The sequence below is a fragment of the Cyprinodon variegatus genome, unplaced genomic scaffold, assembly GCF_000732505.1.
Source record: "Cyprinodon variegatus isolate N-32 unplaced genomic scaffold, C_variegatus-1.0 Scaffold886, whole genome shotgun sequence".
NCBI classification, from domain to species: Eukaryota; Metazoa; Chordata; class Actinopteri; order Cyprinodontiformes; family Cyprinodontidae; genus Cyprinodon; species Cyprinodon variegatus.
In genome coordinates, this window is record NW_015151339.1 from 57,110 (window position 1) to 82,784 (window position 25,675).

Here is a 25,675-nt window from a genome sequence, read left to right on the forward strand (position 1 = left end):
AAAGAGGGGGAGTGGCGGCCTAGTGATTAGGGCGTAGAGCTTGGAATCCTGAGGTTCTTAGTTCGAGCCCACTGACTGCCACTCTGGGTATCTGATCAAGACCCTTAACCCCCCCTGCTCCCCGGGTGCCGCACGATGGCAGCCCACTGCTCCCCAAGGGAAGGGGTTAAATGCAGAGGGTAAATTTCTGCAATATGATATCAATAAAGTTCAATTATTATATACAAAAAGACAGAAAAATTCAAGGCATGTGTGATAGAAATATGAGATAATTATCAATTGTGTCTCTTACTTTACTGGCAAAACTTTCAAAGCATTTTATTAGAAATATGAGTTGTTGACAAACACAATCATCATTTTGATACATGAGTTTAAGACCTCTTAGTTCAGTACTTGTAAAAGGTACTACATCTTAAACATTGTTGTTCAAACCAGCATCTGAAAATGGGAGAATAACACCAGTGCAATACAACCAACATATGGTCATCGTTACTCTAACTGTCTTGAAGGGCAAAAAGAAAAACATTTAGAAGCCCATGCTAACTCTGGAGGAGCTGCAAAAAGCGGATACCCCAAATATCAAAACAAGAATCTCTGCAGAATTTAAAATTTTAGCTCTATAGTCTCGACCTTGTGTCTCCACCTGAAATATTTTGCAAATTCAATGGGTATAAATGTCCTTTTCTAGAAGAAACCTGTTTGAGGGCAAAGTCTTAAAAACCCAAACTTTGTTTTATACTTTACAATTGGATATAAATTATTGGATAAAATCCCACAAACGGCATTAAGGAGTTAGCTCCAACATGTAAAAAAAAACCCAAAATGTTCAACTACTTTTCCAAGATGCTTTAAACTTATGAATAAGATGCTTTTTTTTCAGCCACAGTAGTCGTGATGTGATCCCTGAGTTACTGTATATGGAGGAACAACATATTTCATAAAAAGGCAGAATGAGGAATTAAGTAATTAAATGTTAGAAAAAAATAAATACATTTTATTTAAAAAAATAATATTTTTCCGAAACGTTATAAGTAAATATAGATTGCAATTATTATTTGTTTTTTTGTATTTCTCAGGGGTTGCCAGTCTTTAGCATTGCTAATTTTGGGGTTGCAGGCAGAAATATTTGGGCGTAGAGGTATTAGTATGGTGGCTGATGAGGTTATGAATGTATACTTTTCTTCTAAAGTAAAGCAATCAGAATCAGGGTGGATAGTAAAATGAAACACAGCCTGAAACTTTCAGTCATCAGTCCAAACCCTCATGTTTTTCACAAAGTAAAACTGTAAGCAAATATTTGGAGGAGGTCAAGTGGAGAGAAAGAGATAATTATAGAGTAAGATGAAGGAAAAAAAGGGCGAGCTAGAGAATCAGAAAAGGTCTTGAACCTCAAGTTCTGCCTTTGCTGGCATCTTCTCAAAGGCTTACTGTAACGCATGGGGCCCAGGCAAACAGGGCCACAGTCCCTTTAACCTCCACGTCCAGCTCAGCTAAAGGCTGCTACCCAGTGCAATAATATCCATGCTTCCCGAAAGCTCTTTCATCCAAAACATTTCATTTCACGCTGCAGAACTCATATCCTCTTAGCTTCGCTCCTATCCTTAAGCTCCTGAATGAAGCTCTTTTACTGTTCATCCAGAGGAAAAACCTTCATAAAAACCATGTTTGTAGTCTGATTTATCCTGTACTTTAGAGAGTTCTAATTAGTGCAGGATTAGGAAAATCACACCTTTAATTTCAATGTTCAGATGAGACATGCAAGAGACCTCACAGGAAGGCAGGAGACAGAGAGAGGAGGATGAGGGGGTGGGATGGCATGCAGGAAACAGTGGTTCTCATACTGACCACAAAGCAGAGCCACAAGGTAGCTGTACCAGTCCTGCACTGCAAAAAATTGAAAGCTAAATAAGTCATTTTTTTCTTAAAATAAGCGCACTGGTTCTTAAATTGAGGAGGTAAGGGAGACAATGTGCCAATGGAACAAGAGAATTTACCTTTAAATAATAAAAATAAATTAGCATTGTCTTATTTCAAGTGCATATTATCTATTTTATTTCAAGAGTAAAAATACTCATTCCATTGGCAGACCATCTTATTTAGCTTCTTAAATGAGAGGTAAATACACTTAATTTAAGACTTTTTGCTTGTTTTTAGATTGTTTTTGCTTTATCAACAGTTTATTATAACAGCATGACTCTTTTGTAAAGTTTCCTCCTCCCTGATTTTTGTTTTTGAGGGTAGAAGGAGGGGGATTTGGTGAATGTTTTAAAATAGTTTTGATTTTCCCCGCAAACTTTTTATCAGAGCAATGTGGAAGGAGACGTGTTACATGGTGTGGTAACTGAGCAGGATAATCAGGTTACTTTTCAAAAATTGCTTGCAGGTGTTTTATTTTATGACTGCTTAACGTTTTCTTTTTCTCTAATTTACAAATGAATCTGTACTTTCAGTTTGCAGAAGAATAATAAAAAAAGAGAAGCTTTTATTTGCCCTTTCTGAACAGCTCAATAAAAATATGTCTTATGTCGGCCATGGTGGTTTTAGGCTAGGTTTTTATTTACCTTGGAAGTTACAGCTATGATCTGTAACTTAGATGGTGATAGCGAATCAACTATTGGCAACAAGTTTTTTACTCTGACATAATTATATTAATATTTTTTGATGTCTCATTGATGTCTACTTCCAACTTTCTGTTAAAGTACAATTCAGTTTATTTCTATAGCGTGAATTCACAACACATGTCATCTCAAGGCACTTTACAGTTCACCAGATCATCCAGTCAAACTGATTCAAAGTTTTCTATCTAAGAAAAAGCAGTTGATTGCATTGACTCATTAACTCGAAGGCAAACCCTCATACTTGTAGTGACAGTAGAGAGGAAAAACTGTCTTTTAACAGAAAGAAACCTCCAGCAGCTCAGTGTGAGCGGCCATCTGCAGAGGCTGACTCGGGTTCAAGGAGACAGAAGCAGAGATACAGACAGATAACATAACAGGGAACTGAACATTTGTTTTAAAACAAACTATAAGGGTTAAAGTTAAAACTTTCTCTCCAGCAACATTATTGCAGCACATCTGTGTCAAGCCATTTTCCAGTACATTTCAGGGTGCAAAATAGGAAACGCATGGAAATCCTCTCCCAGATGAAGCCTTTTAAACGATCCTCAGCAGTCCCATAGAAAGTAGTGTTGCACGGATACCAATATCGGGCGGGGACCCGATCCAGCACTAAAATGGTGGTATCGTTATTGGTGAGTACCAACAAATAGGGCACCGATACCATTTAGAGAGCCAAAAGTTTATTCAACTATTGTCACCCATTCCAGGTAGGCAATAAAAAGTTCTACTGGATTCACTTTGTATTAGTCTTTTTCCTGCTTCACTGACAAAGCCATGATGGTCATTATTTTACATCCAAGTAGTATGCAGTTCTTCATTTATACACACAATCCTCAATTTAAAACAGATCGTATCAGTTTGGTATCGATACAGCACAGCCAGGTATTGGGTATCGGTATCTGGGCCAAAAAATGGCATCGGAGCAACACTAATAGAAAGTACCCCTGGATCAGTGCTTCTGTGCTTATTGTATGTCTGCTCTGTTTTGTCACTGATCTTAGTGCTGCAAGAGGTTTATTCCTGTTAAGGGGGCATTTTCCTTCCCATTGTTTCACTGTATGCATGCAGGTAAAAGCGATTTCTGCAAAATCAGCAACAAAAGGCAAACAGCAGTCCGCTGTTGCTACTTGCCAACCTAGAACAACCAGAACTTGATGCAACTCTGCTGTGCTACCATCTACAAACTATATTGTTTTAAACTAAGGATTAAATGCATGTGCTTCTACGATTTAATTTGTGAAATTACTTGAAATAGGTATAAATATTTTTATATAAGAAAATTGAATTTGATTGAAATACTGTTTCTCAGAGTATGATAACCAGATTGACTGATACTTTCTTGCACCTTTAGCCTAATTGTTAAATTTTCCTCTATTTAAGTTAGAATATATTGACTAATTTTGACCTTGTGTGTCTATTGTCAAATAACCTATGAGGTAAACTGTACCACACACAGCTTAGACATGTGATGATAAAAAAGGCAGTTCAAACGGAGAACTGGGTGGATTACAGATGGTCTTAAACACTCATCCTCATAACTGTTTCTATTAGCAGTTTGCCTCATTTTTCACTTTTGTGTGTTTTGATGTTTTAGAATTGTGTCGCTATGCCCTGGGGATGTCCAGTGGGCAGATACTGGATGAGTACATCTCTGCCTCCAGTCAGTGGTCTGACTCTACAGCGGCCAGATACGGCAGGTACAGCTGACACTAACACAAACTCCTGCATGTGTTTTATAGCATGGTTCCCCTGATCATGAGTGTGGGTGGTTGGTCCTGCAAGGTGCTGCGCCTGTTAATGAGAAGTCAACCACAAACTGGGGTACCAGTTACCTGCATTACTTGGGTGGCCTTCGCTAAGTATTGGGATCTAATTATCTGGGTCTATTTTCTGTGTGGCTCCCCTTCAGCCCCTTCCCCTAAATTAATGATTAACGATTCCTTTCACCAGGACCTTTTTCACAACAGAATTTGTGGTCTCAAATCATCCACTGCTCCCACTTTTCCTCTACATCCTGTCCTGCTTTTTTTCCCTCTACTCTGTCTTTTAGCTCTCTCCTCCTCCCCGTTTTCAGATGGTCTTTTTTTTACCTCTAAGGTTGGACTGCGAGGAGGGAGATGGTGCCTGGTGTCCGGAGATAACACCAGACCACCTGCAGGAGTTCCTTCAAATTGACCTTGGGTCGCTCCATTTCATCACCCTTGTGGGCACCCAAGGCCGTCACGCCGGAGGAATGGGCAATGAGTTTACCCAGATGTACGAGATTAGGTACAGCCGTGATGGCAGTCGCTGGATCTCATGGAGGAACAGGTTGGGGAGACAGGTAACTCCACCTGCTGAGAGTAACTACAGCTATAAGGATCCGAATTTAACTCTAAGTTTGAACTTTGACCTGGAAATGTTCACATATTTAGGTTTTGATCTGACTATGGCTATTTGTTTAGCCTTAGTCCTGCTAGTTTTGTCTATTGCAGCTTCTTGGAGGTTTTCTCATGGATTGCCCATTAATCTTCTTATAACATCTGGCAGTTTCCTTTTCCCTGCTGAAGCAACACAGTGACTATCAGATATCATCCGTTCATTTGCTCATGACATTAAGAAATGTTTGCTTCGCTTGCAGGTGATTGAAGGCAACAGGAATAGCTACGATATCGCACTCAGGGATCTGGAGCCGCCCATCATTGCCCGTTTAGTCCGCTTCATGCCCGTCATAGACCACTCCATGAACGTCTGCATGAGAGTGGAGCTTTACGGCTGCGAGTGGCTGGGTAAGTTTAGGGCCATTTATATGGGATGAAAATATAGAGAGGAAATTATATAAATAAAGAAACGCCCCCTGGCAAGGATGATCATAAAATACCTAAAGAAGCAGCAGTAACCTTTGAGTCTATAAAGAGAGGGAGGAACAGCTGATTTCCAGTTATCATCACATAACAATGAACTGCTTGAACTCTGGTACAGGAGACATGATAAGGATATTATGATAAAATATCTTATTCATACTTGTGATTATTCATTGACCCGGGACTGGGCTGCGGGGCAAGTTTCAACAGGGACATCCAGAGTTCCTTCTCCCCATTGCTCCTCTAGGGGGAGCTGTAGGAAGTGTGGAGTTAGGAAGCTGAGACAGAGGCATTTTTTGCAAGAAATAAGGTTCAAATTTATTAAACGTCTTCAGACGGAGAGATAGGGCTATGACTGGGCAAAGCTCAGTACATACTTTTATACAGCAATTCCAAATACACACACACTCCCTTGGAACTATCCCACCCCTACATAAAGAACTTTCTCACACATGAAGATTTGGTTAAATTTGGTTATTCCCTACATCAATTTTAGCCAGATAAAAACTCAGGACAGAACTCCAGTTCACGGCATGAAGGAGGCTGTCTGAACTCATTTTTATCTCTTAGGACCTTCCCTTCACCCTTGTCTAGAGTAGGGAGTATGCTTCCACAGAGGTCTAAGGCCAGCTGAGAGACATTGTGAATGTAATATTTGATTTTAGAGGCTGCATCCTGCAAGGACCCGGTCTATCTGGACTGGATCCTTTAAGGTCTGTGTAAATAATGAGACCTGAAGAGTTTTGGCTGTGAATTCAAACAGGTCCAGCCTTCCGCGGCTTTCACCGTGCCATTGCTCAGTCGCCTAGCAACATTGAGAGTTGACAGACAAAGAAGTAAAAGAATGAAACTTGTCACTGCTGTTTATTTTTATTTATTTGACATTTTCGAGGAGCTTCAACAGCAGTACCGTATCAGATGTATAGTCCCAAACACTGCAAATATGTTAGAATCTGTCCTTAAATGGCAGCCAAACCCATTTATACAGGAACAGATAACAACCTTTTGATAAAGCAAACATCCTCCACCACATATCTGACTCAATAACCATCCAAAAAACTTTTCTTATTACTTTCAGATGGAACTATTCATATACTTGTATTATATTAAACTGCACTTCCAATATTCAACACTTTTGGGCACAAAGTACCTTTTTCCTCTGATCACGGAGCAGCCAGCTTGCTTTGACTCCCAATGAGGGAGGAGGATACAGTGGACCCGTCCCTCAAAACTGCCAAAAAGAAGGACCCATTTGTCGGCCGCATAACGAGGAGTCTTGCAATCCGAACAGGCCTCGGCGCTGCGCCATGACGTTATCGGCTTACGAATCTGGCCTTTGGAGGACGCAGGCCTTGAATTCGAACCCACACCACGTCCCTGGAGATGCCTGAGCAATCTCAGCCGACTCCTCCTGATGAGGAGGAGCAGCAGCTTTACTCTGAGTCTTTTCCGGAAGCTAGAGCTCCTCATCCTATCTCTAAAGAGTAACCGGTGGCCTGGTGGAGGAAGCTCATTTCAGCCTCATGTATCCGGGATACATGCAGCTGGACGACCTTAATGTACCAGCATAACGTCCACATGGGTTCACAGATCAACCTGTTGCTCTCTTGCTTATATAATCTGTCCCCTTACTCATAGGATACCTAAACTCCTCCGATTCAGACTTATTATCTTTTTTTTATCTCAGCTTCATGTCTACATAGTAGTGTTGTTGTTTGCATAAACTAAAGGTCAAAATAAGACAACATATAGAGTAATCATTGATTAAAGCCGGTAGTTTATATTTGAAGTACCGGTACCAATGAAGGACAAAATCACAGATTTATTTTCTCTTTATATCTGAAAAAGTTCCTTCATTCTTGTTTGCCCCAGTCCCCAAACTAAAGATTCATGCTTACTGCTATGCTGATGACCCTTAATGTCCAGTTTCTTATAAAAGGGAAAGAAAATAAGTAATAAAAAGGTTCCAGACAACTGCCTCGGCTGATTGGCTAAAGCTCATTGGATAATGTGAGATTTTTTACACTCTTTTGGTTCATTTTCATCATTTTTTTTAACTCTTTCCATGAACTGGGGTTGTATTCTTCAATAACATTGTTGGTTTGACAGTTTGTGGAAAAGATTTAGTTTGAGCCTTTTCTCCATTCCTCATCACCACATTACATAATCATGTCTTTCTTCTTGTTCCGTCGCTTTGGTGAGTTACTTTCCAGATTCTCAAAATGTCCCTTTTTTTCCTCACACATCCTACTTGCATTTTGTGCCATTTGTTTCTATGGTGAATCTTAACTGTACAGTTAAAAAAAATAAAGTGTGATTTTTCTCATCAACAGGTACAAAATCCCCACAACTACAGAACAATTCCAATAAAATTATGCAAATGAAATGTCTTCACAGATGGTCTGGTGTCGTACAATGCTCCAGTGGGGCAACAGATGAACCATCTGGCTTATCCTGTTTACCTGAACGACTCAGTCTATGATGGAGCCATCATCCACAGGTGAGGAGGGACCATTTTCTGATTTGCTTCCTCATCCTTAGTCTTTCTCCCTGCACTAGTTTGAGGTTTCCCCCATCTCTCACCGTTGCTTTTCCTTCTCATGTTGGTGCCCGTTACCATGGCAAACACAAAGACAGAGTGGGAGGAGAGTGGGTCTGGGTGTTTTACTGTTAGGCATGACCTCAGGGAATAACTGAGTCAACTATACTTAGTTAGTTTCAGATCCTGAATGGACCAATCAGGGCCTTTATTGTGAGTGAATAATGTCCTCCATGACTCTGAAACGCTCATTTAATCTGTTCAGGAAACAAAGTGGTGAGAAAACGGCCGTAATTAAAATAAAAGGTTTGCTTGATAATGCTGTCACCTAGTGGTAGAACGATGCTTTATTTATAAGCAGATCTGTGGAAACATTTACATTTAAGCAGATTGAGTCAAAAAAAAAAAATCTGTGATACAGAATCATTTATTTACGGAGTGGATTTTAAATTGCTTTTAAAAGTGTCCATAAAGAAAACAAAACAGTTTCAGACACAAACCTGCATACAAATAAAAATTACCTTTATTTTTCAACCTTATATGATTTACAACCAAGAGACTTTTCGGCTGTTTGGACAAAATCTGACGTTTTATGAAAGGAGTCTGGTCTCAAGCTACTGAAAAGGTGTTTCTGAAAACTACTGGGATACATGATAAGAATCGGTTTTGTTGTTTGTTGAATGCTTTTTCTGCTTTCACAGAATCTTTATAGGTATGAGAGTCACAGTTTCCTCTGACTGATAAACAGAATATTACAGTAAGCTATATTCGCGCAATACATGGACGTCTTCTCTGAATGTCCAGAGAGACAATAAAATGCAATGAAATTCATCCCCTTTCAAAATGTCTTTTTGTGGTTGTTGGTGCAATTTTGCCACAAACATGTACAGATCATCCAAAGATGGCGTCATATTTCAGATTTGTTACTTTACTTATGTAGAAATTTTGTCTTTCTTGACTTTACTGGAGTAATTATTTTTTCAAAACATTTTACTTCTACTATTTACATTTAAAAATAAAATAAAAAATAAACTTTCTATTTTTCTTTCATTTAAACTCATTTTCTTTATGGCCTGTTGGTATTAAAATAACAAAAAAACATCAAAATTATTAGTTTCATTCAGACAATTCATTTCTTTGTTGTTGGACTTGATGCTGCCCCAACTTGTTGTTCACTACACCCCAAAATAAATCGCCTTTCAAGGTGATGTAAAGTTAAATTTGACACTGTTACTATTAGTTATAAAACTGAGCAAATTAAGTCCAAGGAAGTAATCGTCCAGAATAGTAAAAAAATATTCCTTTAATAGGGTAGTGTGGTAAAACATTTTTCTTGCATTACTTTTAGTTTTATACTTTAAGTAGTTTTAAAACTGGTACTTTTACACTTTTACTTGAGTAAAAAGCTTAACTTGATACTTTACCTTCCACAAAATTATTTCTAAACAGTAGGATTTATACTGGAGTAATAAACATTAATACTTTTGACACCTCTGGTCAAATCTATCCAAATTAAACCCAACCTCATGCGAAGAAGTAACAACCTTTGTAACAACCTCTTAATCAACTGTTATTGAAATGGGTTGAATTTCACTCTTTAAACTCAAATCTGAAACTGCCAGACAAATGGCTTGATTAGAAACTGTCCGACAGCATGAGGAAGGCAAAAAAAGTGAAGAGCAACCCATCGTGTCTTAATCACAGGTATAAGTGTTTCCCATTTCCATCTTTGACTTCATGGTGGTAGAAAAAACCCTGCGTTTTCCACCAACACTCTGCTTTTTAATGCTCTACTGGTTTGATTGTTTAACGGACATTACTAGAAGCATGTCGGGGTTAGTGCTGGGTATTTTTGCCAAAGTCATGAATCGATTCGATTTTGACTCATACAGTTCTAAATCGATTAATTTCGATTCAATCTCTTTTTACAATAATGAAAGTTTTTCAACTGTGTTTCAAAAGACTTATGTATTTTGTTTTTTCCTGTCACATTAAACACAAAGCGCAAACTTGTTAACCCTATAATGCCAAATCTATCATATTTGATACATACGGTTTCTGAAATGTTTTGCGTCTGACACCTTTTGCATAATTTAATGATAAAAACTTTGCTCAAAATCCTATTGTACACAATCAGATATACCTGATAACAGAGGGCAGAAGACTACACAAAAAATAATCTTGACTTATTGCATAGTAACAAATTATTAATATCAAAAATGTATTTCAGTTTTTTCTTTTTACATATTTTGTTAAAAGGCCAAATAAGGACTTCAAACCAAAAAAAAAGGTATTTTCTGTTTTGTTTTATTCTTGGATCGGGCTTTAAAGGGTTAATCAGACAGCTTAAACATGAGATGTGAACAAAACTGCCTCATAAGTGCAAACTTGTTTGTGAAAAGTGAAAAAGCCTCACTCGTGACACAGAAGGGACACAGCAGACATTCATGAGCTGCATTTTCTTCAATGCACAAACCATATTTGCAGCGTTGTCTGTAACTACAGGGTGTTTGCTTATCAGCCCCCATTTGTTAATGTCTTTAGCCAACCTATTGGCTTTATTTGCAGCTGTCTGGCTTGAAGTAATCTTGAGTTCATATTTCCTGCTCATTTGAATGTGAACGTCACGCTGGTCACGATAAAATGAATCGATCTCATTCCCTAAACATCGATTTTGCAAAAATGTAAAGGAATCGATTCGAAATCGATTAAATCGATTTTTTTACCCAGCCCTAGTCGTGGTCTTTGATTAGTAACACCCTCCATGATAAGCAGGGAGTTTTCATTCAACTGAGGAGCAGCTGATTGGCTGGGAACTTTGACTCCTCCATAGATTTAATCAGACTTTTGCTTTTGTGTTTCTCAGTATGACGGAGGGATTAGGCCAGCTGACCGATGGAGATTGTGGAGAAGATGATTTCACTCTGAGCCATGTCCATAACGGGTGGCCCGGGTACGACTATGTGGGCTGGAACAATGCCAGCTTCCCTGATGGATTTGTTGAAATCATGTTTGAGTTTGATCGTATAAGAAACTTCACCTCCATGAAGGTGAGAATCCAGATTTATTTTATCTGCAAGCCCCCAGCATTGATCTCTTAATTATTCCTGAGCATATCCTCATTCTCGCAGGTCCACTGTAACAACATGTTCTCCAGGCACGTCAAGGCCTTCCGGGAAGTGGTTTGCCACTTCCGCTCTGATTCCGACTGGGAGGCCACACCGCTCACTTTCAGCCCAGTGGAGGATGAGAAGAATCCCAGTGCACGCTTCATCACCGTCCAACTGGCCAATCACATGGCCAGCGCCATCAAGTGCCAGTTCCACTTCGCTGACACCTGGATGCTGTTCAGCGAAATCACTTTCCAGTCAGGTACACAATGAGAAGAGCTGAGCACATGATGGGTAACTGGAGGAAAATGTTTTTACCGTAACTAACAACTGATAAAACTCTTCCAGACACAGCAATGTACAACACAACACTGCCCAACCCCAGTACGGTACTCCCAACAAAAACAACGCCAGGTGAGCAACTGAATGAAATACATAAAACTTTAAAATGCTCTTTGAGTAGCATCCTGTTATGTTCATCCTTTGATGATAAAATAATTTATCAATTTTAAGCAGCAAATGAGCATAAAGCAGCCATGGCTGCAAAAAATTGAAATCTAAATGTCTTTTTTTCCCCCTTAAAATAAAGTTGTTTTTTTTCCTTGAGTTAGGGCTGTAAGTTGGACACTTTGACAATGGAAAAAGACAATTTACATTCAAAATAAAAAAAAATTACATTGTCTTATTTCAAGTGCATATTATCTAATTATCGTATTTTAAGAGTACAAATACTAATTCCATGGCAAATCATCCTATTTACCTGCTCAATTTAAGGGAAAATACACTTATTTTAACACATTTTTGCTTATATCTTAAATCGTTATAGATCTATAGAACAGTTTTATCATTTTTGTAGGATTAAGGAGTGAAAAACAAAAACACAACAAACCTCTCAGTTTTTGTCCCACTTGACTTATACATTAATATAAATCCCATTACTAAAAATAAAAAAACAACATAAGTATTAAGTTTATTTATTGTTAATTTTCAAATGTCTTTACAAAAGCGTTTTTTTTACAAAAGCGTGTAATTAACGTTTGTTAATTACAAAGATCAGCAGTAATCAATTACACATCTCCATCAGTCAGTAGTGCCACGTTTTACCATGAAGTTGCTCATTTATAAAGTTGGTGGCATATTTAGAAGTTATGTTCTCCATCTCAGTTACCTGATGGGAAGCAGAGAAACATCTGCAACATAGAGAACAAGACAACAGCGCTAAACTTGCTCTGGCAGCCATTAATCGGTTCTTTGATCCTTATTATTGCTTAAGACACAGAAAATAAAAGTATAGTATAAGTATAGTATACTTATACTATAGTATTAGTATAAGAAAACCCATTTATATTTCATAAAGATAGAACTATTGTAATTTTCAGAGTTAGCATGTTTCCCTGTACTCCTCAGTTAAACAGTTTAAATATGTTCTACAAAAAAGACAAGAAATGAGATGATCAGCCTCATAAAAGTCCTATAGAAGGATCAGCAGATGCTGAGGATTAACATTGTGAATGTGGCCTTCAGATTATCTCAAGAAAATGCAGCAAAAAGCTTCAGTGAATTTACAGCTCAAACCACCATCCTATCGCTAAAATGCTCCCGGAAACCAATGGAAATCCTTCCCACAGGAAGCAAAGGTGTTTTAACCCAAAAAAGTGACATGTCTTAAACCCCATTGTTTAACAATGGAATGTCACCATGTGTATTTAGTGATATAATGTTGAGCTATGTCAGTGGAAACTAGTGTTGCACTAAAATGGTTAGTATATTGGTATCGGCGAGTACCAACAAATAGGGCACCGATACCATTTTGAGAGCAGAAAGTTTATTCAACTATTGTCAAATTCTACTGGATTCACTTTGTTTTAGTCTTTTTCCTGCTTCACTAAGGTAGGCAGCAGCTTGAAAAAGCCATGATGGCAATTATTTTACATCCAAGTAGTATGCAGTTCTTCATATATACACACACATCAATTTCAAACAGATGGGATCGGCCGATACTGCACAGCCAGGTATCAGGGCCAAAAAAAGGCATCGGTGAAACACTAGTGGAAACCCAAACTTGTGCTATTAAAGCTTCAGCTCCATCCCTGGTTAAGAACTGCAGCCTTTTGATGAAAAAAAAAAAACACATGTAAAAACTCTAAATGCTCACCACAAGGACAGATAAATGAGTACACTTATAAGGAAATACACATCATAGGGTCTGGGGACCTTTTCACAAGAAATAGGAAGTTTTTCATTTAGAGGTTTTTCCTCTATCGCCACTGAATAATGCAGTTATGGTTGAACACAGCAACGACAAACCCCGCGGTTTGGAGTTTTATGTTTTTATAATGTTTATTTAATTTGGAAACACACTGCTCAACAAGAAAGTAAAGTCTCTTTAAAATCTTTAAAAGGTGTCTCTCATCGTCCCTCACCAGAAGATGACCCCACCCATAAAGTAGATGACAGCAACACTCGCATTCTGATTGGCTGTTTGGTGGCCATCATCTTCATCCTTGTAGCCATCATTGTCATCATCCTGTGGAGGCAGGTGTGGCAGAAGATGCTGGAGAAGGTGAGCTCATGCCTTTATGTTTCAGCACAACCTTTCCAGACGACGGACAAGGATTCCGTCATTTTGGGCGTTTTTTCAAGCATGTTTTGCAGCTGGTGGTCAGATGTGTTCCTTGACCCATAAACATGCTTTATTCTAGGCTTCTCGTCGGATCCTGGATGATGAACTAACTGCTAGTTTGTCAATACAGAGTGAGACATTCAGCTACAATCACACCAACAACCGGCCAGGCCCAACCGGTGAACAGGAGTCTAACTCTACCTACGAACGGATCTTCCCTCTGGGTCCAGACTACCAGGAGCCGACCAGCCTCATATGTAAGCTGCCGGAGTTCGCACAGAGCTCAGAGGAGCCGGGTAAGGCAACAAGTTTGCTGGCTCACAATATTGATTCACATTTTCACTTTGCTTTACTTGATTTTTACTGCAAGTAAAAATCCAACGCTGTTAGGAGTGCTTTGGTCTCTATCAGCTTTGCAAAACTAGTTTCCATTATAGCTCTGGTTTCATCTATAGCAGGAGTCGGCAACCCATGGCTCCAGAGTTGAATGCCACTCTTTAATGCCCTCCTTGCCTCCTTATTTGTTTGTTTTATTATCCTGTGCAGGAGGTTAAAGAAACAGTCATTATGCTTCCAACGCAGTAAAGATTGAATAAAGAATAAATGTAAACATTTCATCAGAGCCTGCAACACACGATTCAGCGCGGCGCAGTGCCAGGCAAGTGGCTGTTGTAGATAAAGGATCCCAAAGGGAAAAAGGGAAGATGTGAGCAAAGGATTCAAAGAAGAATGGAGCGAATCATTTGCTTTCATTACCAATGCGGAAGGGTTGCCTACATGTTTACTGTGTAATGAGAAGTTATCAATTAAGAAAAATAGTCCTTTGGAAAAGCATGTCCAGGGCAGGCATGCTAAACAGGCAGCCAACCACCAAGTTGGGAGTGAGAGAAAAATAGCGATTGCAGAACTTCTGGATACAAAGATAGATTTAAGAAGTAGATTGCATCTCCAGACTCTACTACTCTTGCTAATTTGGTTGCAAGCATGGAAAACCGTCCACAGATCAAACAGGTAGCGCTCGGATGCAGGGATAGGAATTTTCTTCCAGTTTTTCCCCCCAAATCTTCAACATAAGAAAAACACCAACAATCTGATTTATTTATTGTGTTTTTATGATTTCATCAATGCATCAAAACCTAATACATTAATATTGTAATGGAATTTAAACTTAAAGCACCAAATATTGTACAGCAGAGTAGTCACATGATGTGACATTGGCTCCAGGATAAATATTTAATCATGAATGCTTATTATATATTTAAGCGCACATAGTCCTTTCATTATAGTGGGCTAATACACTTAGAGCCCGTGTTGCCATACGAGGTTTATAGAAGACTTTTACTTGTTTTGCAGACAAATTCTTTTTTGGGTCCAATATGGTGCTTTGAAGAGTTTGGGTTGCCGACCCCTGGTCTAGTAGACCCCTTATCTCCAGAAAACATCTTCTGTATTCTCACAGGGTTTCCTCCAGTCTTGTATTTGGCTCCATTTAAATTATGTGAGAACTTTTCCTGTCGCTGGAAAACACACACACACAAAAAAACATTGTTTAGCACGATGCTGCCATCACTCAAGGAGATTCATGCAGTTAATCTTCTCCTACATTCATTGTTCTCCATGCATCCAGAAAGTCTTATTTTCTTTAACAGGTTTGTCATCGACAGATGATGTGTGGCAAAATTCAAACAGGATTCTGAGAATTTTGCTAATGCTTTCTAACAAAGCGTTTGAGCTCAAACGGAATAAAAGTCACATTTGCTCCTTGTCCATTCTGTCATTTTTTTCTGTTAAGTTTTTTCATGTTGTGTTGCAGCTTCGACCAGCACAGCAGCTTCCAAATCCACCACTCAAACTGTGGTCCAAGATGGCGTCCCACATTACGCAGAGGCAGACATAGTTAACTTGCAAGGCGTAACCGGAAGCAACACATACGCCATCCCTGCAGTCACTATGGATCTGTTGTCTGGGAAGGATGTTGTTGTGGAGGAGTTCCCCCGAAAATTGCTCACATTCAAGGAGAAGCTGGGAGAGGGCCAGTTTGGAGAGGTGAAAGTTCTCTTCTTTTCTGCTTTGACTTCAGATCAAACTAAAGCGAGTTCAAACCTCCTCACTAGTCTTTGTTCTTTGTTGGTTTAGGTACATCTCTGTGAAGCAGAGGGAATGCAGGAGTTCATAAATGAAGAGTATTTGTTTGACGTCCCAGAGGGCCAGCCGGTGTTGGTGGCGGTGAAGATGCTCCGCTCAGATGCCGACAAGAATGCAAGGTGCACAGCTGGAAATTTATAAACAAAAAACAAATCTAAGGTTATTATTCATCTGACTTATTGGAACATAAACTTAATCAACTTGTGCAAACTGTTACACATCAACAGGAATGATTTTCTGAAAGAGATAAAGATAATGTCACGTCTGAAGGACCCCAACATCATTCGTCTGCTGGCTGTGTGCATCTACAGCGACCCTCTCTGTATGATCACAGAGTACATGGAAAACGGAGATCTCAACCAGTTTCTGTCCCGCCATGAACCCGAGGGGCAACTTGCTCTCCTCAGCAATGCACCAACTGTTAGGTAAGCTAGTGTCCTTTGCATCTCTTTCGTAGCGTTGCCTTCCCACCAAAAGTTAATGTCTTTCGTTGCCCTCCAGCTTTAGTGATCTGTGCCACATGGCCACCCAGATAGCCTCGGGGATGAAATACCTTTCCTCCCTGAACTTTGTTCACCGAGATCTGGCTACAAGAAACTGTTTGGTGGGAAAAAACTACACGATAAAGATAGCTGACTTTGGCATGAGCAGAAACTTGTACAGCGGCGATTACTACCGGATCCAGGGCAGAGCAGTGCTGCCCATACGCTGGATGTCATGGGAGAGCATTCTGCTGGTGAACCATCACTTTTTACTTGTCACATATACAAACCTGCATTGTATTTATTCACTTTTTATTTAAATAACAAAACAAAAAACTCAAAAAAGTTGGATATCCAGCTAGCTACAATGCAGTACCTGTGTTTGTGCAGGGTAAGTTCACCACAGCAAGTGACGTGTGGGCCTACGCCGTGACTCTGTGGGAGATCCTGAACTTCTGCAAGGAGCAGCCGTACTCCCAGCTCACTGATGAGCAGGTGATAGAAAACACAGGGGAGTTTTTCAGGGACCAGAAACGGCAGGTGAGAAATGAACAAATGGATTCGATTTTACTAATAAAAACAGTTCAGTTATAGATTTCATTGCTTGCTCTTGATCTCCCAGATCTACTTGCCTCAACCTGTACTGTGTCCGGACTCACTCTACAAGATCATGCTGAACTGCTGGAGGAGGAACGCTAAGGAGCGGCCCTCTTTCCAGGAATTACACGGAGCCCTGTTGGATCTACAGCCTTCAGCCTGAGCGGTGTTTGAGACCCTCCTTCAGAGTCTTCACATGTGATGGTGCAGACACAGTCCAGGTTTAAGCTAGTTCATATTCAACAGAAAAACATGATGGGAGGCCTCCTGCTGGTTCTAAGCTACATTTTGGGAACTAAATGCACTCTAAAGATTGATCTGTATTCCAGTTTACGTAAAGGTTCTGTATTGAGCATAACTTTGGACAAAGTACTTTATCGTCATTTAAAAAGAGGCCTGAACTGTGGTGCATGTGTGGAGAAAGCCAATATTAAAATGTAGCAGGAGACATTTGGCACTTTTGAAACTAAACTTACTAAAGTAAGAACGTTTGTGTTTGGTCTTTGTTTTCTTTTATTGAAGCAATGTTCTCGGCAGTAAATCTCATACTGTCAGGAAGTTTGTTTGTTTTTTCTCCTACAGTGGTGCCACATCTGTAAGAAAACATGTTTTTTTTTTCTTTTTTTTCCATAGATATGTTTATTATTTTTTGTTAAATAACAACAAAATAACATAGAAAACAAGCTCAGCAGTGCAGTGCAGAAAGGATAAGATAGGGGGCATACATATTTCCATCATTATAGAGTCCAAATCTAAGCATTAATAAACACTCTAGACAGGATAGTAGACATGTGATCCTTCGGAATAGTCCAGGAAGGGCTTCCATATCTGCCAAAAGTGTCAGTCTTAGAGTGGACGAGAGATGTTAGAAAGTCAAGAAGGATATATTCCAAAATAAGCTTCTTCCACCTAAAAATAGTAGGAGAATTTATTAGAAATCCATCGTAAAAAAATAAAAAAATGTGGACATTGTACAATTTGCTCTTATTTTGATTTTGGATATGTTTGTTTGGTAGAACAAGGAGAAGAGATACTGGATCGAGATCAATATAGGTTTTAATAATTTTCCTAGCGTCCACCAGAATAGATTCCCAGTATAATTGGATGTTAGGGCGTTATCCAGTAGGTGACATCAAAGCTGTTTAGAGAGGTTTTCATAGTCCAAACCATAAGTGTTTTTAGCCTATTTTTGGGGGTGCTGATGCAACCCTAATTTGAATCAAAGCACTCCTAAAATATTTTAGTTTTTAGTTTTGTTTTTTTTAAAATAATGTATGCTCTATTTACAAAAAAAACCAAAACAAAGAATGGCAATGTAAAAACTAGTATTTGGTTATTTAACCCCTTCAATTATGTTCTGGTTCATCAGAAATGAAAAACAAAAAACAAGTAAACAAGCCTGATGGAGCTCCTTAACTAAAAAGTTGAGCAACGCTTTGAGGAAAACGCTGCATTCAGGTGTTTATGAAATGCTTAGTCAGATTTCTGCACCTATTGATGGTGTGTTGGTGAAATGTTCACCAGTGAGGTGCTCTAATATGTCTGAGACTGCTTTGTTTGATTATCTTTAAAACCACAACTCAATATCAATATTTAAATTTACTGAATCATCGTTAAATCGTTATCATTTTTTTCTGTTTGTAGTTATTTGAATGTATAATCCATTCTCTGATTGCCAGTCTAAAGAGGGAGAGGTGTGAGGGGAGCAGAGGAGCAAGGTGTGTGCAAAGTGAAAGGTCGGGAAAATCAGACAGAATAGCAGCAGCTGTTAAACTGGCAAAGAAAAACATTTCATTCAGTCGATTATTTTACATTTTTCATGGCAGTAATTTTGGCACAAAAGAGAAAACTAATTTCATTAAAACTGATTCAAAGGTTTCCATGAAATTAGGTAATTTAAAAGCTTTAATTGGTTGGAATATTCTTTTAAAAAATATAGCTTTTTGCTTTGCCTGTTAGGTTTTTGGCGCACGTCTCAGATGCGATGCATTATTGAATGATGGAGTTCGGTCATTAGAAAAAGGCACTGAACAAGATTCAAAATTTGTGTAGAAAACAGTGAAATGAATCATGTCTGGCCAGACAGCTCTCTGGGGGCTCAGCACCCCTAAACCTCTGGTTCCTAGAACCGTCCCTGATGACCAAACCAAACAATTTGCTGCTCAAACCATGAATGCATCATCTTTACAAATGTGGCACCGATTGGAGGAAAATCAACATTCTAAGATTTGCCAGCTAGAAGCATTTTTACAATAAAGAAAATATTTACCAGACAGAAATGTCCTTACTGTTGTTTATGTGTACAAGCAATGTGGTTTAGATAATCCATTTTACAGCGTTTAAAATTCTGCTTTCTTTTCTTTTTTTGTTTTTTGGAAGACTGCTTGAATGTAGAGGGGAAAGTGCAGAGCCAATAGCTGTGTTCATATTTCACTAGTTTTATTGAATGTTCCAAGAAACTTCATTCATTGAGTAGAAATAAAAATAAATGCAGTTTTTTTTTCTTTTTTTACATCTCCCTGCCATTTTCCAGCAGAAGTTTCAACATGAAGTGTATATGTGTGTATTTTCAATAGATATGTTTTAAATTTTCATTTATCAAATGTACCAATATTTATATATTTTACTTGTGTTTGTTGTTTATGTTTTTATAGATATGTTTTAGGATATGCACTTAAATCGAGGGTCATGTTTGATTTATTCCAGCCTTTCTTCTCTGATTTTTGCATCTTTTACTTTCTGTTATTTTGTGAAGTTTTCAGCAACCTGAAGCAAACAACATCGATTTATTGCAGCTGATGGAACTTGAAGGAAACTGGTTGGGAATGGAGGGTGGATTAACGTCATGTGCTGTGTTGGTTCAGAGGCATGACGCCAGCAGGTGTGGTTAGAAACCGGTCAGTGATCTGAAGAGCTTCCCTTCCTACAGTCGGGAAAAGTTGGAAGTTTGCTCTGTTTCCCAGTCTGTCTGTAGGTAGGAATAAAGTTTTTGAGGAGGATGGAAACATGGATTTATTTCCATCCATTCCTGATCTGCACAGCGATATGTGATGTATATTTAAGGTAAACGTTTGTCGCAACACCAGAGAAATGGGTCACGAATGAGGCAAGTTTGGAAAAGCATGGAATCTGGTCATGGAAAACTTGTAAGAAATCTGGTTCTAGATGTTTCTCTTTCTAGTTGTCATGGAAGCAGGTACAATTAGGACTTTTGCCATGATAATGCATTTTCTTGGATAACTGGAAAAGCTGATGAAGATCAATTTTAATTTGTTTAAAATAGTTAATCAATGTTCTAATTTAGAGCTCATCTTTTACTGGTGCATCTAGAATTCATGCAGCCTTTTTCTAAAGTTTTTAAATGTACTCTTTGTCTTAACTATTTATCATCTTCATTTCAAACTGTGCTTCTTTTTCTACTTATCAGGACCAAAACATTAAAGATACTCAGCTCAGGTTTATATTGAGAAACATGTTAGCGAGCTTCATCTTTAAATACATTTTATCGAGTCCATTCTAATTTTGGTTTAGTAACAAATGAAAAGAAATGTAAAAAGGTCTAAATAAATCCTAGTGTTTTTATTTTTGGAATATTTTTGTATTGAAATGTTTGCATTTTCATGAGATTTGTTTTATATATATGTTGTAACCAAAAGTTACGCTGCAATGAAGAAAACCCAAATAAAAGTCTACGTAGGAATCCTCACCATAATAAGGATTTTTTTCTTTCTTTCTGGGATCTAGTAAATATTTCACAGAGGGCGGAGCCTTTCAGGCTGAGCTGAGCGGTATTAAGATCCTATTGGCTGGATTGTTGTGACGCTCTCCAAACAGAACAAGGAGGTGAGGCTGAACAATGACACCACAGAGAAGGAAACCAGTTCCTGAACCAGACTCACAACTTTTCCCCCAGTGTCGCCACTGTGTTTCAACTTTAGGTTTGATCAAGATGAGAAAGGTGGTTTTGGTGACAGGAGCTAACAGGTAACAACTAAACTTATATCTACTACTGCTTCAATCAATACTCACATCTGAAAATCAAAGAAATAATCTGTCTGGAGACGGGTACTGAAACAAAGACCAATTATTTTAGGCTCAGTAATAAATCATATCTTCCATTAAAGTTTATTTTTTTAGGTCATTTTTTCTTCAGAATGTTAACTTCAGATCTAAAAACGTTTGCATGGGTTTACACTGAGTTTGATAGGCTGAGCACTTGCCTGTCTTTAAGAACCAACAGACTGAACATATTTATTTGAAACCTTTTGCCATGCATGTTCATTAATTATAGAAATCAGGAGCAGAGGCGATGCAACACTGGGTATGTGTCAGTTGTCATGGTGACGCAGATTCCCTATACTATAAACCAAAGACTATATCAGTAAAAATGTACATCTTAGACGGTCTTTATCATATGTTAGTAATTAGAATTAAAAATTTATAGCATGCATTTTCTAAAGAACTCTAAACTCTCCAACATCTTCAAAGCCAACACAATCCGTAAACAGTTAGAGATTAACAGTGCAAAAAATAAAATAAGAGAACTTTTCCTTTTTTAGCCTTTGTGGTAGGGGTGTGCAAAATAATCGTCATGATGATGCATCGTGATTCTAATTTTCGTGATCTACTGCATCGATTCTTGATGCCAAGTATCGATTATTAATTTTAAAAAAATGAATAAATAAAATTGCATGAATGGTTGGCGAACATCAGCCAAAAACAAGTGTAATACAACTTCCAGTCCAGTAGATGTCGCTGCGGATGTGTTGACGCATGCTGCCTTGTGTCACAAGCATTTCCGGCCGCGGGATACTGCGCCGAGTCATTAAAAAACAAAACATGGAGGACAAAATATTGCAATGCATCGCAATAATTCAAGTATCGTGATACATCGTGATAGAATCGCATCGTGGCCTGTGAATCGTGATTTGAATCGAATCGTAACTTCTTTGGCAATACCCACCCCTACTTTGTGGTATCTTCTGAATTACACCAGGACCATTTGCTCTTTCGACCTTTCACAGCTCCAGAGTCACACATGCAATCAAAAGAGTTGCAGTTGTACACAATGGAGAAGCAGCAAAATGAGCAGCACCTGCTGAGGTCTAACTCTGTTGTAGTTTCCTGAATGCACCACAGACAAGTTTTAGATAATACTTAAAGGGAAAAAATATTTTTAGCTTCTATGCATCCTCTAACTTCTTTTTAATGCATCACTGATACTTCAAAAGTCTAAGTTTGTTCTTTTTAAATCAGTAAAAAAAATATTTATGGTTAACTAGAGCTGTTAGGACTTAGGCCGGCATGGTGCTTTCAGCTTTCTGTGGAATATTGGATATTTGTGTTATTGGCAAGTCGATCCACTATTTGATTTTTATACATACAGCAATAAATAGAAAAAAATTCTAGTGTAATCAAATTTTACCATGAATTCGGTAAGTTTTAAAATATTTCATTGTATAGCTGCATTATTAAAACAACCTGTCTCCCTGCAGTGGTATCGGGCTGGCTCTGTGTCAGCGTCTCCTCTCATTGCACGCAGAGAGTCTCCATCTCTGTCTGGCCTGCAGGAACATGCAGCGAGCTCAGGCCGCACGCTCTGACCTCCTCGCCTCTCACCCCGCAGCCAACGTCGACCTGCTGCAGATGGACACTAGCAGCATTTCCTCGGTTCTCATTGCTGCAAAGGAAGTCAAAGCCAGGTGGGAGGACGGAAAAACCACACTGATGCAGTTTCAACAAAACAAAAGAGGATATTATTTTTCTGTCATTTTCAGGTATGATCATCTGGACTACCTCTACCTTAATGCGGGAATCATGCCTAACCCAAAATTTGATGTAAAGGCCTTTTTTAAAGGCCTCTTTTCAAGGTACATTCCTAAAGACTTACAGTCACCTACTGATTTGTTTCCACCCATGATAAAGATGTGTAAAAAGCATTTAGACAAATAAAATCAAAGAAACAAATAATTTAGCACTATTTAAAAATTAAATTGTTTTTAAAAAGAATATTAATTTTTTGACCAACATCAAGCATGTGCTTACAGCAATGTCGTCACCATGTTTGCCACCGGGGAGGGGATTCTGACTCAGACAGATGGTGTCACTCCTGATGGTTTGCAGCAAGTTTTTGTCACCAACCTCTTTGGTCACTTCCTTCTTGTAAGTCACAGCAGGGGTTTTTGACCTATAAATAGTCAGAAACTGTTTGTTTGTTTCCAGTAACCCCCCCGCCCCCCGTGTATCTGCAGGCAGGATTGTTCTAGTTGGCTTGTGTGTCCTTGATGAGAAAAATAAGACTGATACTGAATCCATCTGTCACTTAGCAACTGTCCTCATTAAAAATTAACATCACACTGAGAGCTTAAGGTCACCGCAGACATTATTCAACTCAATTTGATTTTGCAGGGGAATTTATGTTTGTGTACGGCTGCAATCCAAGTTTCCTGGCTATATGGAGTATGATCTATGTTATCGCTGTAGTTTAACAATTGAAACAGATTCATTTATGGTGCAAAAAATCGTTTTTCTTTAATGTCACGCCTTTTAATGTCTATTTGGAATAATTTTCAAAAAAATTTAGCAAAATGATTATGAGAGTTTTTCCTATTTATACATTAAAGCATATAACCCAAACATTTTTCTAATGTTCATTCAACTCCAAAGAGTAAACCAAAACCATTTCCTTTTGACTGATTCCAAAAAAGATTTTTACGTCTTAGTTTGGACGCATTAAAGTGACGCTAAAATCATTAGTTTCTACCACTTTATGCCACTTTCTGCTCAGAGCAGATCAAAGGGAAATGAGTGGGTTGTTATATTTGGGTGTGCATTCTGCATATTGACTTTTTGTTTTGACCCAGGTTAGGGAATTGGAGCCGGTTCTGTACCACCCAAACCGGACCTCTCAGCTGGTTTGGACCTCCTCTAGTAACGCTTACCGTTCTGCCTTTAACCTTGAGGACATACAGCACCAGAAAGGCACTCAGCCTTACAGCTCCTCCAAATATGCGACGGATCTGCTCAGCTTGGCTCTCAATCAACACTACAACAAACAGGTCAACTCTCAGGACAAAAAACATATGTTTGTGTTTTTCCATTTACTGCTAATAAAATGCATTCACGTATTTCTAATGTTAGGGCTTGTACTCATCTGTCATCTGTCCTGGTTTTGTGATGACCAATCTGACCTACGGCATCCTACCATCGTTCCCAGCCTTTCTGTGGACGCTGCTCATGCCCGTATTCTGGTTGGTAGGTTCGCTGGTTCTGCTTCATGGAGTATGAGGACAACAATGCTTTTATCCTCAGTAAAAACAAACATTTCTTTTTCCCTCCACTAGATACGAGCCTTCACCAACACTTTTACTCTCACGCCTTATAATGGATCTGAAGCTCTGGTGGGTAAGAACAGGTTCTTATCCTCAGAAACAGATTTTTAAATATTCAAACTGCTTTCTCTGTCTTTTTTTGGCAGTTTTGGCTATTTAGGCAAAAGCCTGAGTCTCTGGACCCGTTTGCTAAATATCACAGCTTAACATCGGTGCTCGGAAACAACTACACACAACCACAGAAGGTGAAGCAATTATCTGTAAATGTTCTTTAAATCTACAGACACAGCTGATTTGTTTTTTAATATATGTCTAATAATCTGTAAAAAAAAAAAAAAAACTTACATCTTTTTAATCTTTTCCAATTCGCAGATGGATATTACTTTGGAAACATCAGAGTCCTTATATATGAAATTACTTCAACTTGAACGTAAGATGAGGGATAAACTGTCAGAGAATGAAAATTCCACCTGCTGATCCCTTCAGAGGAGCTGAAGAAGCTAAATGATACATCTTCCACACCGAAGGAAAAATTAAGCTATTTTTCTCAAGCAGCTTGCAGAAGAATTCATAACCTGTTAACCAATATGCAACCAAAAACTTTACTAGATTTATATTGGGATTTAATGTGTTAGACCAGCAAAACTAAATGATTATAGAACAAACAAACATTTTAAAAGTGTGAATTGCATTTGCATACGGCAACGTTTACTTTGCTGTAATTTGATTACATTCTTTATCAGCATTCTACAGCGAGAGACAACTACATATCCGAGCTCTATTTATCCCAAGATCAGCCATACTGGATAAGAAAAGATAACCTTTCCAGCCCTTGCTTAAAAAAGATAACCACAGCATGATGCTGCCACCACCTTGCTCATGGGACAGATGTGGCTATACAGCTGGAGTTTGTTCCTTCCCAGAGCAGCTTTATTTTGACTGATTAAAGGACACAAGCTGGACTCATTATTCTGACATCTGTAGGCAATGAATTGCTGGTGATTCTATTAGTGGGCAGCAGTAGGGGCGGTTCTAGACGAAATTTACCAGGGGGGCAGAGAGGGGCCCGTGGTTCCGCATGGGGGACAGAGCCAAGAGTAATGCAAAAAAAGTATTAAAATAAAAAAGTGATCTAAAAAAAAGAAAGAAAGTGAAAATGTTCTTTAAAAAAGTGCATTCATCTGCCAAAGGAGAAAGTATTATTAATTACTCATTTTACACATAAATCATCTTAGTCCATCTACAAATTGTCTTTTCTCCTTGAAGGTATAGTGAAGGATTTTTCGCAAATATTTGACACTTTAAAGGAATAGTACACCCAAAACATGATTAGCCTTCATTTTCTACTCACCCCCATGCTGAACAACACTCTGGAGTACTTTTTTGA

General features: G+C 38.6%; 2 protein-coding genes across 6 annotated transcripts in view; both read left to right on the top strand.

The window, feature by feature from the left end:
* The window catches only part of ddr2 (discoidin domain receptor tyrosine kinase 2), a 43,385-nt gene extending 25,479 nt beyond the window's left edge, over window positions 1-17,906 (top strand). The window contains exons 3-17 of one of the 4 annotated variants that reach the window (XM_015397783.1): window positions 4,213-4,315; window positions 4,716-4,941; window positions 5,239-5,386; window positions 7,859-7,961; window positions 10,867-11,050; window positions 11,132-11,372; window positions 11,459-11,524; window positions 13,513-13,673; window positions 13,813-14,029; window positions 15,547-15,779; window positions 15,870-15,997; window positions 16,106-16,303; window positions 16,380-16,614; window positions 16,751-16,900; window positions 16,983-17,906. In XM_015397783.1, the coding sequence (XP_015253269.1) occupies window positions 4,213-4,315; window positions 4,716-4,941; window positions 5,239-5,386; window positions 7,859-7,961; window positions 10,867-11,050; window positions 11,132-11,372; window positions 11,459-11,524; window positions 13,513-13,673; window positions 13,813-14,029; window positions 15,547-15,779; window positions 15,870-15,997; window positions 16,106-16,303; window positions 16,380-16,614; window positions 16,751-16,900; window positions 16,983-17,120 (2,531 nt within the window). In that variant the 3' untranslated portion in view covers window positions 17,121-17,906. The remainder of the gene's footprint in view (window positions 1-4,212; window positions 4,316-4,715; window positions 4,942-5,238; window positions 5,387-7,858; window positions 7,962-10,866; window positions 11,051-11,131; window positions 11,373-11,458; window positions 11,525-13,512; window positions 13,674-13,812; window positions 14,030-15,546; window positions 15,780-15,869; window positions 15,998-16,105; window positions 16,304-16,379; window positions 16,615-16,750; window positions 16,901-16,982) is intronic. The other 3 variants (XM_015397785.1, XM_015397786.1, XM_015397784.1) reach the window with 3 other exon arrangements.
* Window positions 17,907-20,781: 2,875 nt separating this feature from the next.
* Window positions 20,782-25,605, top strand: LOC107099593 (3-keto-steroid reductase-like). 2 transcript variants are annotated; one of them, XM_015397788.1, is made up of 10 exons: window positions 20,782-20,800; window positions 20,871-20,941; window positions 22,453-22,659; window positions 22,735-22,827; window positions 23,005-23,119; window positions 23,821-24,015; window positions 24,098-24,211; window positions 24,301-24,357; window positions 24,435-24,533; window positions 24,661-25,605. In XM_015397788.1, exons 2-10 carry the CDS (start codon window positions 20,907-20,909, stop codon window positions 24,763-24,765), a joined length of 1,020 nt encoding a protein of 339 aa, XP_015253274.1. In that variant the 5' UTR covers window positions 20,782-20,800; window positions 20,871-20,906; the 3' UTR covers window positions 24,766-25,605. The 2 variants fall into 2 exon arrangements, 1 of the variants encoding a protein (XP_015253274.1); XR_001481967.1 differs by lacking the exons at window positions 20,782-20,800; window positions 24,661-25,605 and having other exon boundaries at window positions 20,824-20,941; window positions 24,098-24,207; window positions 24,435-24,518.
* The last annotated feature ends 70 nt before the right edge of the window (window positions 25,606-25,675 follow it).

What these genes read in the sequence shown, in the direction of transcription:
- LOC107099593 (XM_015397788.1), top strand. Translation starts at nt 20,907, where the DNA reads ATGAGAAAGGTGGTTTTGGTGACAGGAGCTAACAG. An exon ending in ATAATGGATCTGAAGCTCTG is followed by an intron (nt 24,358 to 24,434) that starts GTGGGTAAGAAC and finishes TTTTTTTGGCAG; the next exon opens with TTTTGGCTATTTAGGCAAAA. An exon ending in ACTACACACAACCACAGAAG is followed by an intron (nt 24,534 to 24,660) that starts GTGAAGCAATTA and finishes TCCAATTCGCAG; the next exon opens with ATGGATATTACTTTGGAAAC.